Source organism: Bombus vosnesenskii, unplaced genomic scaffold (genome assembly GCF_011952255.1).
Source record: "Bombus vosnesenskii isolate JDL3184/JDL3185 unplaced genomic scaffold, Bvos_JDL3184-5_v1.1 scf7180000013264, whole genome shotgun sequence".
In the NCBI taxonomy this organism is placed as follows: Eukaryota; Metazoa; Arthropoda; class Insecta; order Hymenoptera; family Apidae; genus Bombus; species Bombus vosnesenskii.
In genome coordinates, this window is record NW_022882924.1 from 6,631,378 (window position 1) to 6,647,777 (window position 16,400).

Consider the following 16,400-nt stretch of genomic DNA (forward strand, 5'->3'; position numbering starts at 1 on the left):
CGACACCCCATTTTTTTGGCAGTACCCACTTTGCCAGCTCATAACATTTTAGATATTGAGTTTTTTGTTCAATGAATTTTTTACGTAATCTCGAAATATCAATAAACAAATGCTAAAAAGGAGGATAGCAAAAATATTTTTTGTTTCGCTTGTACAGAGCGTCAAAAGTCGCCCGAAGTTTATGTCTCTAGACCAGAATATCCCCTTAAAGCTTGGCACGATACATAGACCAAGGTCACAATTTTCGCACTCAAATTTTTCAAATTGCACTACGTTTTCTATTTTGAAGCTACATCTTGAGGTTCAGGTCGAAGACTAGAAAATTATAAGAATACCGATCGATATGTTCGAAAAAGCATCTAATAATGATATATTTATTTTAACGAAAAGCAACAACTGATATCTGACACTGGCGTATCAAAAATAAAGACTATATATTCTATCCGTATATTGTTAACATTGTTATAAAACGCTGTGAGGACAAGAAAAGTGTGAAGCAAGACAAATGAAAAATTTAACGGTGAGCGAACGAGTCAGTAGAATGAGCTACAGTAACTATGCATCGTACCTAGCAGATTGGAAAGAAAATCCTCGCACGTATTAATACAAATTTAAAAACAAGATTTAGTTTTGCTATTATTTATGAAGCCAGATTTTAAAAACACATTTCTAAAATATTTCTTTAGAATAGAACCTAACTCCAATCGCATAACCCCTAACCCCATAAACGACATAGCTAGCTGTAAACTGTTCACATTTTCTTACGTTCTAATTGTGCAAATTCTAGCAAATTCTTGTTTTTAGAATACAAAATAAAATTTATTTTATTCATAAAACAAGAAATAGATAAACTTCATAAACTTTTACTTTCAACATTTTCTTTTATACCCTCTAATTAGCGTGACAGACATCCGACAACAATGTAAAAGGAAAGTTCCACTAATCCTTCAATTTCGAATTAGTTCTGCCATAATGATTTCAGAGGAGAGCTCGCCTTGATTAGGGTTGCCAAAGAAGGAGCCCACGCTTAGCGACCAAGAAATTTGCGTTCATTCGTGTAGAATTCAGTAATTATATAGCCTTGCGTCCAATCGGGTATCCAGTATTCTGCCGCTAGTGTCATTAATAAACTTATTGATAAATACGTCAAGACCGACGAACGCGCCTCTTCTTCCTTTTTCTATTCTTTCCACTCGCGCCCACGTGTATCTGCATTCCTACTACGCTGACTCGATAATGAGAGTAATTACGCCCGCTCGTACCAGCACATCATCAACAGGTACGTTCGCATAATTTCGCGATCGACTGCCTTTTCCAATGAGACTATTATCTTTCGTATTCGCGAAAATGTTTATATGACTAATGCTTGGTTCCTGGGATAGTGCGGGTAGCGCAAATGTGGTTGTTTCATTATTTGATTTTATTTTATTCGATATATATATGCAATATATATATATATATATATATATATTTATGCAATAAACATATAATATACAAATTTATTTATATATATATATATATATATATATATATATATATATATATATAGGCAATGACCCTGGACACTTTGCAACAGTTTGTAGCTCGGAAGGTAGCGCTATGATTAGTGTAATTAGCTACAAACACTCAAGGCCCAGGTTCAAAGTCTGGCATCCATGTATATATACATATACACCGTTTTTCACGACTCCTAGAGGAGAAGAAGCCAGCGATCCGGATGGTTGGAAGAAAATCATATACACCAGCAGAGTGCAGCACTTAGCACGACCTATACCACCTCGTATATAAACCCATTAGTACAATGAAAGAGAAAAGAAAATAAAAAAGGAATAATTGAGCGATCAATTAATAATTATAATTTAACTGAAAAGCTTAAAAACTAAGTGATATGTTACATAACAAATTATGTAATATAATAACAACAATAATACGATAAATAGATCGCGACAATAGCTTAAAATTAGAAATGGTTTAAGACAATAACAGTCTAAGGTTTTTTATACAAATTTTTCTCGCAAGGGCAGCGAAAATTTGTCGGACAATAAGTCAGTAATGACGGTATCAGAAGCGTTTCATAAATTTTAGACCATAATCCGAGCCTCTGTTCAGACGCAGCTCTTGGCGATGGAACGATCAAGAATCTCTCTAAACACCACGATCTACCCTTTTTTAACGAGCCGTCGACGATCCTTTGTAACCGACTCGTCGACACGTTCGCCTATATTACGCATACTCTGCTTTTTCATCATCTGCCACTAAAAACACGAATTTTAACCCATTACGAAACGTCTGGCACTCCCAGTAAGCGAAGCAACACCATAGGCGATTTTTGGCTGTACAATGTGGCATACCAGGAGATGATCGAGAATTTCTTCTAATTTTATAACTTATTATAGATAAGTATAAAAATAAATAATAAATACGATAATAATACTATTATGGAAATAATAATAATAATAATCCGACATATGTCGTAAAAGTGCATCACTTTTTATGAAGGATTTCTCGGAAATTATGCGCAACTGGTATAATGAGTTTTAAGCTTCGAGGTTTACACCGGGATTATCCAACTATACTTGGAATTTTCAAATGTGCCTGCAAAGCATTGAATATTCTATTCTTGCAATAGCATAATAATAGTATAATAGCGCACCTTCGAGGGAGTTATAGTGCAGGCTCCGAAAGAACAGATTTCGTCCTAAGTTGTAAACTATAATTGCTTTCTTACTGTGTACAGTACAGTTTAGGGTACCTGTAGACTAAAATGTAGTGGCATGTCCAAACTTTCTGAGCGTACCTTCTTAATGAGTAAAAGCTAAAAATAGGTCGTTCGTTACTTAAACGAGGCAAAATACATTATTTGACAATTTTTGAATAATGATTAGTTTTCAAAAAATTATCTACAAATTTTATTATCTTCATCTATCATTCATCGACCGATGAACAATTCTAGTTTTATGCAAATACGACATTTCAATCAGAAAGAGTCTGCTGTGAATTACAATTTGCACCGTTTGAACGGTGGTCGTTATCTCTGATGAACACATACACGAAAATTAATACTTTCAAAATATTTCCGGGCAAGTTTTTCCTACTGAGAGGTTTTATGACGGTAGTAGACGGCAAATCCTATATATCCAATAGTTTAAGAAATACTGGCCTACACCTACATATTTCCTACCGCACTGATCCTTCTCTCACGACCTTTCCTTAAAACATTACCTGTATATCATTCACGTTGACAGGTATTTGTAAAAGAAACACGACTCAACCATCGACTTGCACGCGACGACAGGATGGTTTCTCACAATGAAGAGTTCGATCTCTTTCGAAATGGTTCATCCTTCCGGGGACTTATTGACGGAACGAAGCACCGCCAGGGTCGGACGATCATGCGGCAAAATGACTTAATACGAACATACGAGGGAGTTACACGAGAGATGGCCGATGGCGATCCGTCAGACCACCCAGCAGGTGATTGCCGTGGAGAGGATCTATCTACGAGCTCCACTGCCTTCTACGTGCTTTAATAGTGTTCTCGCTGCGCATTCCTAGATCGTCCTCTACACCAGACGGAAAATTCTGTCGGCCGGATCTCGCCCCCAGGCTCTGAAACTCGTCTGTGTCGTTCTCGTCTCGTGGATATTTTCTTCTTCCTCTTCTTTGAAATTTCTTTCTTTTCTTCTCTCTCTCTCTCTCTCTCTTTCTCTCTGTATTTCCTGTTCGATGCATCTGTTTTCGCTTAGCCATTCGTTTCTTTCTTGCACACGAGCTGTTTCGTGTTTACTCGTCCGGTTTACGTTTGTACTTACTCGCAGGTTCGTTCGAGAAGGTCGCTGCTATAGCACGCGTAGCGTGCACTGTACCGCTGGTTGCTTGGTTACGGCGATCGTTCGAACGGACGTTCGAGCTTTCGGTTCGTGCTTCGCGCCTTACGATTTTCTATATGTCAAGTATCGCATATCAATCGATTTCGCGATTTTACATCTTAATCTGCAATTTGGATCTAAATCTTTATCTTAATCCGTATTCGTATATCTTACGCGAAATAGGTCACATCGATTGTCTTTATTAGGTGAGATAGAAAATATATAACATTAAAAAGAAAATGCAAAATCAGATATCTTAATGCAATATCGTATACGGAAATATCAAAAATATCAATTGATAATTTGTTGCTATAGATATACGTAACATACATAATACATAGATCGCTACTTGAAACGCCCAATCTGCTTATGCGATTAACAAGTAACGGCATAACACCTATCGTGTTATAAATTGAATAGTATAAATTTGACATCATACAAATGATCGTTCTATTATATTTATTATATATTTCTTAACAATGTGTATCGATATAGGTCATTCTTTGCTGAGTTACTTTCAATCAAACAGTATGTCAATGATCTTGCAATCAAAATTCGCGTATATTTTTCCTAAAATACGCCCTATGCGATGAAATATATTAAACCGAAACCATGGTATATTATTGATCATTTATTTTAGCGAATGGTACATTCAATTATGTACCATAAAGGGGCGTTATTTCAAGTAGAAACACATGTAACACGAGACGATAACCATACATTTTACTCAATTTTATGTCTAATTTATAGTCACTCTTACGTTGCATGTAATGTTCATTTTATCGCTTAGAGAAAGTACATGCAGCAATTACAATACCCCGTGTTCCAATAAAAATGTTTAAACAATCCACCGTAAACTTTATCACCCGTCCGACCAACCATTATATAATTCTTGTAAAAAGAACAAAAATGATTTTACACGCAATATTTTTGTACATCATACTGTACGAAATATTATTTGTTACTATTTACCTATTTAATTATTATTTATAAATTTTTATAAATTATTATTTACCTATTCAAGAATTAATTATTTTAAATATAATAATTAACAATAATAATTAATTCGTATGTAAATTTAATTTTGGATCATTAGCTTTTATTGTCTATCCATTCTAATTTAGAGTGTCATTAAGCTCCCGTGCAGCTTTCAAATCTCGTAGATTGTTTGCATTTTAAAATCTATTTGCTTCTACGATGCTATAAAGTATCAGAAAGAATCGAAACAGCTGTTCTCCTCCTGAGATTTCTACTTCCATAAATGTAATCCCTTCGCGATTTACTTATTTCCTCCGTGCTGACTAAATTTTACGTGGCATTACACGAAGCTCAGCAGCGTACGTTAATCTCCTTATCTATGCAGATGTCTGTAATTGCGGTAATATCTGGTTGCTTACAGAATTACATAGAAAATTTCCTTAAAGCTACCTAATATTTCCCTATATGCGAAGCAAATTTTCTACGTACAATTTTTCTACGATTTCGATCCCTTGTGAATATAACAATATATGATAGTGGTAATAATATTATAGATTGTGCTGCAATCTGTTAACAATACTCATCAGCATATAGCTTCATTTTACTATTATTTTACTATTCCACATCTACTAGCTATCCAATTCTCTGTCTATTATATTTTTAACTATATTTAAAAATAGCAATAGCAGATAATAATTGAGATAAAACGATCCCAAAACATACAGAAATATCCAAACGAACTCGTTATCGTCGCTACAAGATTCTAACAATATCTATCGACGAAAGAAACTCCCTTCTTAAAATTAGCTATACCATATTCTCATATAAATTATCCATAATTGAAAAATACTTGGTCCAAAAGGCACAAATTAATTTTATCCACCAAATACGTCAATATTCCGTCATAAACATTCGTTCCAATTAACATTCATCGTTATTTCGATACAGACATAGAGAAAGACACGCGATATTGGTACTTAAGTCATCGAACCGAGTATGTAATCAAACGTATTCGAATCTAATCGTTATCAAGACCATGTGTACTGGATGCGACGCGTGTCTACGCGTGTAGTATATCTCTGAGGACTTCTTCATTAACGCGAGCGAGATTCGTTATCGGCGCGGTTCGTCGACTTTACGATCGTCCATCGATTTGCAATAATTATTAGCATCGCAACTTGCTGCTTGCCTTGTTCAAAAATCAATTAGTCGTCGCACGTTCGAGCATAAATATGAATGATTTGCGAGCGAGCAGATCTTGCGCAAACGATCTTCATTGGAATGTCGATCGACAATTAATTAAATTAAACAATTTGATTAAAGTTTAGGAAATTGAAAATTTGATAAGTTTGAAATCTGTAAAATGGATGTGCGAATAATCATCGGAACATGGGATACACTGGGTTCTCTGTCAGGGGCGATGCTGACCAGTTCTAACAGTATGCTACAAGGGACTTAAAGCAGCTTTCCTTATTTCCTCCTTGTAGAATGGAATGTGTGCTGCATTGTATATTAATATTCACTACAAGAACTTTTTTTGTTTATAATAAATTAACAAATTTTAAACTGTGTGCAGTATGAATATAAATTTATTCCAACATCTTGCAATCGTGTAACTAAACCATATATGTTTAATAAATTTCATACGGATGGTGTCATTATTCTATCAGTATAGAATTTTCGGTAAGGAATGTTGGTTCAGGCTTGTTAGACACGAGACTACTACTACGTCACCTAAAACACCTTCCAAGGCACATATAAACTGTTGCCCCACCTACCTGCGTATCCCCTCCAGTACTGCAGCAGGGGCAAAGGTTTGCTGCTTAGTCTCCTCATTCGCAAAACTTAGTAGCAACCCTTAAACCACCAATGAAACCAACGTCATTCGGTAATCACCAATAGCAATTCGGCAGGAATCTGTATAAGAACATTTGACAGCCGATATGTGCTCATTTCAACTTGAACATTTGATTTAATATGTACGTTGAACGAACTCGTCCAGCTGAACTCGACGTGCATCAATCTTACAAGTCTGGTCAAGTATTGCTAGAAACTGCAAAAATGCATGGTTTGAATGAATTCAACTTCAAGAAGATGTGGCCAGAAGGAGAAGTAAGTGCTATTGTTCAATCTTAATTATTTAAACATTCGAATTAATATTAATAATTAACAATGAAATATTTTTTGTATTACAGAGGGTTAACGTGCCTCCAGTCAGATCGAGTCTGTCATTAGCCGACACAAGGGCTATTTCTTTCATGATAAAGAGAAGGAGAACGAGAAGATTTGATTATTCGATACGACTGAACGACTTTGAGGAGATACAATGGAACCATCTTAGAGACAAAAGAATGGACAGAATTCACAGAGAAGATATCGCCAACATAACGTCATCGATGTATCATCTGTTTTACACAAGAATGACTGAGAAAAACACCCCGAAAAACCAGACTGAGAAAAAGACCCCGGGAAACCAGAACGAGACCCCGGGAAACCAGAAAGGCACCCCCGGAAACCAGAAAGACATCCCCGGAAACCAGGAAAATACCCCGGCAAAGAAAGATGAATCAGACTTCGTGTTCTTGAAGCCCAAGACTTATCAGTGTTATTACTGCCGCAAAGTATTTTTTCATCCTACTATCTACAGAAGACACATGATTCATCAACTGAAGAAACTCCACTGGTGCTCTGTATGCAAACGAGGATTCGTTTCAAAATTATGGTTCAAAAAACACAAATTGTTTTGTTATATACTATAGATCATGTGCAAGACTGTTAGATAAAGAGTATGTGGGTATTTTTGTCTACTTGGAGATTTATTTTTTAATAAATTAGAATTGGTAAATTAGAGTCGCGAAATGTTGTAAGATATGTTACAATTTCGTATGCAACTTTGGATGAATTAACATTTTTAATTTTAGAACGTCCATATATTTTATAATAAAGACACTGTTCGACCGTACATTGTTAGTTTTTAAGACATTTTAAGTACATTTTAGAATTTATTCGAATTAAATACATTATTGTGCATAATAAAATGATGTATCTCTGTTTGTTCGAACTTTCAATGAAATAAAGGTACAAATTTGTGTAGAAAATTGTTGTTACTTTTTTAAAATTCCTGCGCCTTTTAAAATTCCCTAACATAATTTAGAACAAGGTTACAAATTTTATTATAATAATCAATCAAACAGCGACTTTCCTACGCGAGAACGTCAATCGAAAATAGAGAATAAAATTTCATGCTTTTGACGATATCGAGTTTAGAAATTACTTTAGCTTGCGTAAACTTGACCACTCAGCGTTCAGGTGCGAGTGAACAAACCAACGACAAGTTATCTCAATAAATTAATTAATTAATTAATAAGTAAAAATCTACTAAAATAAATAAAAAGAATCTACTAGGATATTTTTATTTAAGGCCCTGTTTTCAGAAAAATAAATATTATACGTATTTAATTAAGAATTTTCAATGAAGAATGTTCAATTTTTCCTTAAATGAGTCACCCCACGAACAATTTTAAATTCTGCGTTCTTCCTATCGATTATTTCATTTTATATCTTCGATTTACTCTTAGAATCAACCCCTTTTCGACTGTATCACGTTTGCTGGCTAACGTTTAAAGCGTAGCACGTCCCCGTTGCATTAGAGAAAACTTTTTCAGAAAAAGGTACCTTCGCGATAAAATTAAAACATACAATCAATCAGTATTAGGAAATTTTGTAACTAAAGTGAAGTACGATTTGGTAAAATATTATCCAAGAACTGTAGTAAATAAAACATTAACATGAATTTTCAATATTATTTAAGTTTTATTTTATAGAAAATTATCCAATTTGTCACGAATCAGAATTTTTTCTTGTTAAGTCAGTTATTTTAAACATCCTCAAATGTTAAAAATATCGACATCATCTTTGTCGTTTATTTTATCAGCTCTTTTAAAGAAGTACTAGAGCCTCGGATTTCTACCAGTTATCATTATTTGTCTGTTTTCCGACTCAAATTACTCAATATGATTCACGTGCATGTTGCATAGGCTCCTTTCACATTCAGTCTACAAAGATAACTTTTCTTTCGTTTTTTCGAAATAAGAAACAATCGGAATGAAATATTGAGAAAATGTCTGTTATTAAAGAGAATTCTTTACAAACATTATAAAAAATACATCAGCAGTTTTATGTATATACAATATATATGAGTAATATAAAATAGTTTGAGCAAAAAATGTATTTCTTTGTTAATTACTTTAAATCACATGTGTTGAGAGTGTAAAATTAATATTTAAGTAGGACGCTATTGTTTATTTAAAAGATGGTTACAAAAATATTTGATTTTAAAAAACTACATTATCATGAAGATGGTTTAGTACGAAATGCTTCACTGGACTCTATTTACTATACCACAATAATTATTGAATTTAGGCAAGCTATAGATATAAATGTAAATCGAAAAGTCTAAACATAGCATAAATGCTGAATAACAATAAATTCTACCGGACAATTTTAGTTTATGATATAAAAAATGATTATAACTTTCAATTATCGATTACATTTTCTTCTGTGGTGTAATACATATAGAAACGTTCATAAATATTTAAAATTCCAGACAGAACAACATTTTCTTTTAAAAACCAACGAGAATCGCCAATACTAAAACGTTTAGTATAATTTTTATAGAAGGATTAAAATATATGAACAATGGATCGAGATCCATTAATTGAGATTCTAAATAACTGAAAATTATTCCTATATTGGTGGTGTACCAACTGTGCTGTGTTTGTAACGGATGCAATGAAAGTATATAGTATGTCGGCGAAGAATTTCGATATTATGTGTTCGCAGACCACAGCGAGTACAACGTAGTTGCTCCTCTGCGTGTTTCAGCTGATGTTTACGAATCGCCTTTTTGTTGTAGAATCGCTTCTCACAGTACAAGCAGTTGTAGATTTTCGGTACTGCGAAAACGTGCTTTTGTTTATTCTGCTTGGGCGCGATATAAACTTCATTCTGGTGTTCGTTATCATTTTCGACCTCCTTATAGTCTTCCACTGTTGGCGATGTTTGAATTTCATCCGTATTGGGTAGTTCAAGACCGTAGAACTCTGCATTAAGTAGAATGTTCTCCATTTGCGACAATGCAACGGGATCGTCGAAGATCGCTAACATCTACAACATTTCATATTCAAATTTCAGTCAATAAGAAGTCGAATTCGCGGTGTTGTGGTCGAGGTTTTAATAATATGTTGAAGATTAAAATCGGGCAAGTTTCGAGTGTCTAGTTTGATTGTTTGCTATAGTTTGTGTAACCGAATTCTGTTTGAACGCTGTTAATTGTTACTCAAACGAATCCGGACACTTGCTTAATCAACGTACAGTTAGAAATTAGACGAAAAAAATGTTATCAAGTATAGTGTAAACTAGATTGCAAGTTAGTTATACTACAAGGGATAATATACTATATTAATATTTAATATGTTCTAATAAATACCTGATAATCAATGTTGTTAAGATTTCCTGCGTTTTCTGTTGCCATGAGTAGAAATATTTCTCGTAGGAATGCACAGGTTTGTTTAAAAAACCGATTAGGTGAAAACACAGTATGACACTTTAGTGTAAAGACTACTGTAGTCTTACTCTTAAGACAGATGCTTCTTAAGTGAAGTTTTGTCTAAGTGTAATTTGCTATTTACATTTTCGAAGGTTTCAACTACCCCTATTTACTATGGTGGGGGTAGCTCCTTATACCTGACAAACACATGCGATAAACTAAGTACTATAGCCAATGAGCTTCCAATTTTAAGGAAAGCTAAGGCTATTGGTCGTCATTTGGACACTAGCGATTGGTCCTCGAAATTTCATCCAGGCGACTGATACATAATTTTTAATTGCACATATAATTTTTCTGCGAAAATTTTCTTCCAATTTTCTGTCTTTTGGAATTATAATAAATAAATACATATAAAATATTTACAAAATACAAAATATATATAAATAAATAAATAAAGTAAATAAACAAACAAATAAATAAATAAATAAAATAAATATATTTATGTTTATATTTTTTTGGTTTTATTATATATTTATATTCCGAATAGTTGACCTTTGGATCAACTCGATTGCATCCTTATGTTTCACGAAAATCAGCACAAATTGAGGACAGAAAATCAATAAAATAGATAAGGGTTCGCCACACTGAATATACACAGTCAGGTAAGCGACAGTTATCCTTTACAATTTCGAACAAATGAGCAGGTATTAAGACACTCAGTTGCGTTCCGGTGTTGCCAACTAAGTAAAATTGTCATGTCAAGTACTGGTAATATAACACTTACTTATGAATTATACTTATCTATGACAAGTATTAACTTATTATAAATAATTAACCATGTCACTGCGCCACGCCAGAAAAAATTACTGAAAATTCTCAATGCGAGAATTGTTTGTAAATATTAATAAATAAATAAAAAAAGACACTATGATTGTCTAAAACTAGATTGCTATTAACGTGGAATTTTTGCACATGCACTTTCATGTTTCGATGTTTAGAATCGACTCTGCAAAAATATCCCATATATTTATTAACACCCTGTACATGTAGATATATTATATAAATTCGTGCAAATAGAACAAACTATATCTCTGTTCTGTTTGCAGTTAAAAAAAATAATGCTATAGGGGAAATATAAATGCAAAAAAATCTATTTATTGGCTTCTCTTCTCTTTATTGATAATTGCAACGAACACTTTCCACAAATGAATATACATCTTTTGTATGTATACCGCATAGTGCACCGCACTGAATGTGTTAGCCGAACAAAATGTTCGTAAAGCGTCAACTTCCGATATATCACGCAAAACATCTTCCAAACAGATATACCGGAGATGAATCATCTAGTCCTTTGAACCGTGTTGAGATATTTTCAATTACGTTTCACGTATCTATATAACAGCCGCAAAATTGAAGCTTGTTGAACAGAAAGCATTTGCTCGACAAGCTTGGCTATTAATCTCGATCGTTGCGAAACGATTGATTCAAGATCGATCGGTATTGTCTCTTGTTCTGTAAGCGCGCGGTATCTCGCTCCTCTGTACCAGCAATGGCTCGTAGTAGCACTTAGTAAGTGGGTGGTACCCGAGTAATCTTGTTCTCATACATAAAACATACAGAGCAGCATTATATGTTGCCCTGCCTTCTTCTGAGTTATCGTCGAATGTGATTCGCGGTCACTGCTTTGCCCGATCCGCAGACGTCTCTGCTCTATCAGCGAGCGTTTCGGCGTGTTTCAATTACTGCAAAGCGTAAACTATGACTCGAAATGGAGAGTAATGCTTGGTACAAGCTATATGCTCATTCCAATTCTTCAGACTGTTGCAATACATTGCCGTTGCAATAAATTTGTACAGACGATACATAACGTTCATATTCACGTGTCTGTGGAATTTCGTGTTTTCATTAAAAATATACGATATGTAACAATCATTTCCCGGCGATAGAATTAATAATCCGCTATCGAGATTATATAGGGTGGTTTGTAACTGGTGGTACAAGCGGAAAGGGGGTGATTCTACGCGAAAAAAGGGGTCGAAAATGTAGAATAAAAATTTTTCGTTCGAGGCTTTGTTTTCGGGAAACTCGACATTGAATTTTCGCTCGGTACGCGTGCACTTCATCACGTCTCGTTATAACGGATCTCACTGTAGATCGTTGTCTAGATGGAAAAATTAAAAAAAAAAAATTTTTTTTAAATTCTTATTCTATATTTTCGACTTCTTTTTTCGCGTAGAATCCACCCCCTTTCCGCTTGTACCACCAGTTACCAACCACCCTGTATATAGTTTATAAAATTACATAAACTTGTGCGTTATTTATTATTTATCATCGTATTATGTATGTACGTATTATGAGAGAGAAAGGCAGAGAATCGAAATGAAAATACCTACGAATGTGCGAAGGAATCTGGAAATCGTTGGAACGAACATTTATTATGGTTATTCTAGTTGCTCTAAAAGAATTTTTGAAAAATATCTTAATTGTAGCGTGTCGTGGCGGAGGAGATTTCTAAAGTTTAATTTCCGTATCATGATCTTCAAATAAATGTAATAATTTCAAATTTTGCTTTATTTTAAATCCTGTTAAACTATATCGTTTTGAGGTGAAAATACAAAAAACCAAACCCATATAGCGTCTCCGCGTTGCAAGATAACCACGGTATCGGGCAAAGAAGAAGAAAAGAGCTGAACGACGAGCGTATCCTCGTGATGCAGACATCTGCATATTATGCCCATATATTTGCCGATATTTTAAATAGCGGATCGCAACCTATTATGGTGCTGACAGATTTGCACCAAGAAGCGACCCGTGAAAAGGGACAGAAAGAACAAAATGATTGCCGAGAACAGTGGCAATCAACTTTTCTTCCTCCTTCGTTCCTGTCCATGTATTATCAACAAGGTCTAACGCAGGAGCACACGATACGAGTGATTAACGAGGTTTATCTTCGAAAATTGACATGACCAAATTCTACGTCGTTGGCACGAAATGGTTGAATATACAGGGTGTCTTGGAACGAGCGTGAAAAGCTTTAAATTATTCGGGAAGTAATTCCAAGTAAAAATATCACAGGAACGCACAAAGCCTGATAATTAATTCTGATTAATTATTAGGGGGGGGCGGACGATCGAAATTTTGCAATTCATGCAGAATAACAATCTTAAACACACAAGAAAGATTTGTGAAGCTACTTGCAAGCCACTGGAAACATCTAGAATAGATTAGACAGAGGCGTTAAGAAGTTCACTCGAAACCTGTATCTCGCTTCTGCAGTCGTCTAACGAAAAGATCTAAACGTATGTCGATCGAAGTAGAATTTTTTTTACGCATGATCAACAATTTGTATAATCAAAGGTTCCAAACGAAATGATAGCTTCCGACAGTTTTAATTACTTTCTAGTAACGTTTCGAGCTTATTTTATTCCTTGGAAGCGTCGTGATATCTAAAAGTCAAACGGTTTAAACTTCAAATCGAATCTTCGCGTATTATAAAATATAATGTTTCCAAGGATAGGGTATCAATAAATCTATTATACAGGGTAGTTGGTAACTGGTGGTACAAGCGGAAAGGGGGTGATTCTACGTGAAAAAAGAAGTCGAAAATATAGAATAACAATTTTTCGTTTGAGGCTTTGTTTTCGAGAAAATCGACTTTGAATTTTCGCTCGGTACGCGTGCATTTTATCAGGTCTCGTTATAATTTAAAAAAAAAAACAAAAAGAAATAAAAAAAAATTGTTATTCTATATTTTCGACTTCTTTTTTCGCGTAGAATCCACCCCTTTTCCGCTTGTACCACCAGTTACCAACCACCCTGTATAAAATAGAGTTGCTTAACACAATTAAACTATCAAGTATCGCGGGGAAAAACTAGTCGGTAAAATAAAACAGAATCGCTACACGTGTATTACGCAATATTTACATCAAGTATTTAAATTCTATTATTAATTTCATTTGAATTCAACAAGCTTTTAATGAAATCTGCATTTTACGTTATACGTAATTTCCAATCTGCGAAACTACTTCTCAGCATTCTAACCACGATTACCTTAACCACACCCAACATACGTCGACCCGCGTCCAGATTATTAAAAGGCTTCGATGAATTCCCGCGGTTGCGTCGATATTTTTAATCAATATCGATCACAGCCGGGTTAATTACAAGGGTGTAACGATGCAACGCGGGGAAAACGATGGGCACGCGAGCGAGTAATAAATAAAACAGCCGGATGAATGAAAGCCAGTGATTTGAGTGCCACTGAGATGCACTCGGATAAGATTCGACCGATGAACGGTCCATTTGTAAGTGGAATGTTATTAAGGCCGAAACGGTATACAGGTATTAAGCAGTGATATACAATTATTGCCACGTATCGATAATTATTGATTTGATGGAGACCAGCTACCCACGTAGCGCTCGATCCCGTGCCACCATGAAAATATGATCGTTTCAAGCTCGCCTAGACGCCGTACCAGCAGCACGTTCCACGTGGGTGGATTGAATCGCTGGACGATGATATTGCGATCGGCGTAGGCAGCAGGGCGCAATTATAGACGTAGATGTGCAAACAATGTATACAGAGAATACATCATCGAACAACGCGGCTTCCTCTTCATTAAGAAGCTGTTTCTTCTTCTTTTCTTCCCTCCCGCTCTCTTTTTAACCTCTCCTGTCGATTTACAACTCGATGGAAAGGATGATTCGTGGAAAATGATTTGTGAGAAGAATAGTGAAACGCGCGAGTCTTCACAGAGAGCAGTCTGTGTCTCGTATGGTAGCTTTGTTTGAGTCGAATGGTAGAACGAGCTTGATATTGAATATCATTTGTATTTTTATATCTTATGCGTGTTTGTATCTTTAGTATCTCTTTGTAATTATTCTTTTTTTTTTTTTGCACGCAGTGCAGTATCGTTTTTCATATTATTTCATTGCTGATCTAAATTAACGAAGATATATTTTCATGAAGCTAACACTCCGTCAGCAACCTTATTTTTACTGACGTCGCGTTGTTTGCATACTGGGTCGTTTAAGTTCATGCAGGTTTTTTTAGGTTTCTGTGCTTCAAAAAATCCACCAAAATTCTCGAATACTCTTTCAAGCTTCCAGAATATCATGCAACACTTTTTATTGTTACATGTTATCTTGATTCTTTGAAGCGTTACATAAAATTACTGTTCGGAAACGATGCAGTATGCAGGTGGAGGGTTAGTAAAGCACATATCATTACCTCTGTGAATGAAAAGTTATTCGTGGAACTTTGACAAGGAATATGTCGCTAGCATGTTACATAAGGGGAATTTACGACTCGAGTAATATCTACCTGCAGCAAAATATTCATTTATGCAGAAAGTTAAAAACACAATGTTTTTCATGGGATTTACTAGAGACACTTTCTCGAGTGTCGCGATTGAAGTCTTTGGGAGAAACAAAGTCTTATGATGTTGAAATCGTGCTTACAACACGATGTAGTGACCTTTTCACTCGATAAGACATGAACGTTTAACGCGTAAAATTGAAACAGGTAAAAATTAAATTGAGAATGTCATTGCGAGCGACACACTTTCTCATCTTGTTTCTAAGCAGCTGTCATCTGTGAAATGTCAAAAGAAAGAATGGCAGTGGAAATACAATATGGAAATGGAAAGTATGTAAGGCATAAAGGAACTTAATTTTCACGAAGAATTATTTTTTCTGTTATTATTTATTCCAACTGAAGCATCACACCAGAAACCTAAATAACGAACACTTCGTCCTTTCCATTTCTTAAAACTAATTTTTATAATATTCATTTCTGTAATTCGTAAATTTAACTTTAGCAAGATTGAAATTGAAATTAAATTAACTTTCAGATTTATTTGATACCTACTAAAAGTCACAATACTATCCCTCTATGCAAGTGCTTACAAACATCGTAAGTCTCTCCTGATAAACATAAAAATTCATTTGTAGCGTCATTATTTACAAAAGATAAGATTCCAATTTTTCTCCTCAAATCGATTCTA

General features: G+C 34.7%; 2 protein-coding genes across 5 annotated transcripts in view; both read right to left on the reverse strand.

Annotated features, from left to right (window-relative positions):
• LOC117235150 (laminin subunit alpha-1) overlaps positions 1-16,400 on the reverse strand; it is a 200,000-nt gene that overhangs the window by 66,705 nt on the left and 116,895 nt on the right. Inside the window, exon 1 of one of the 4 annotated variants that reach the window (XM_033496938.1) lies at positions 2,199-2,204. The exons of the other annotated variants lie outside the window; for them this stretch is intronic. The gene's annotated coding sequence lies outside the window, so the exon portion shown is untranslated. Of the gene's footprint in view, positions 1-2,198; positions 2,205-16,400 lie in introns of those variants that run through there. 4 annotated transcript variants of the gene reach the window in all.
• LOC117235397 lies at positions 9,579-10,405 on the reverse strand. Its single transcript, XM_033497382.1, has 2 exons — positions 10,336-10,405; positions 9,579-10,013 (listed from the first exon to the last, which is right to left on the reverse strand). The coding sequence occupies exons 1-2, from the start codon at positions 10,378-10,380 to the stop codon at positions 9,594-9,596; spliced, it is 465 nt and encodes a 154-aa protein (XP_033353273.1). The 5' UTR covers positions 10,381-10,405; the 3' UTR covers positions 9,579-9,593.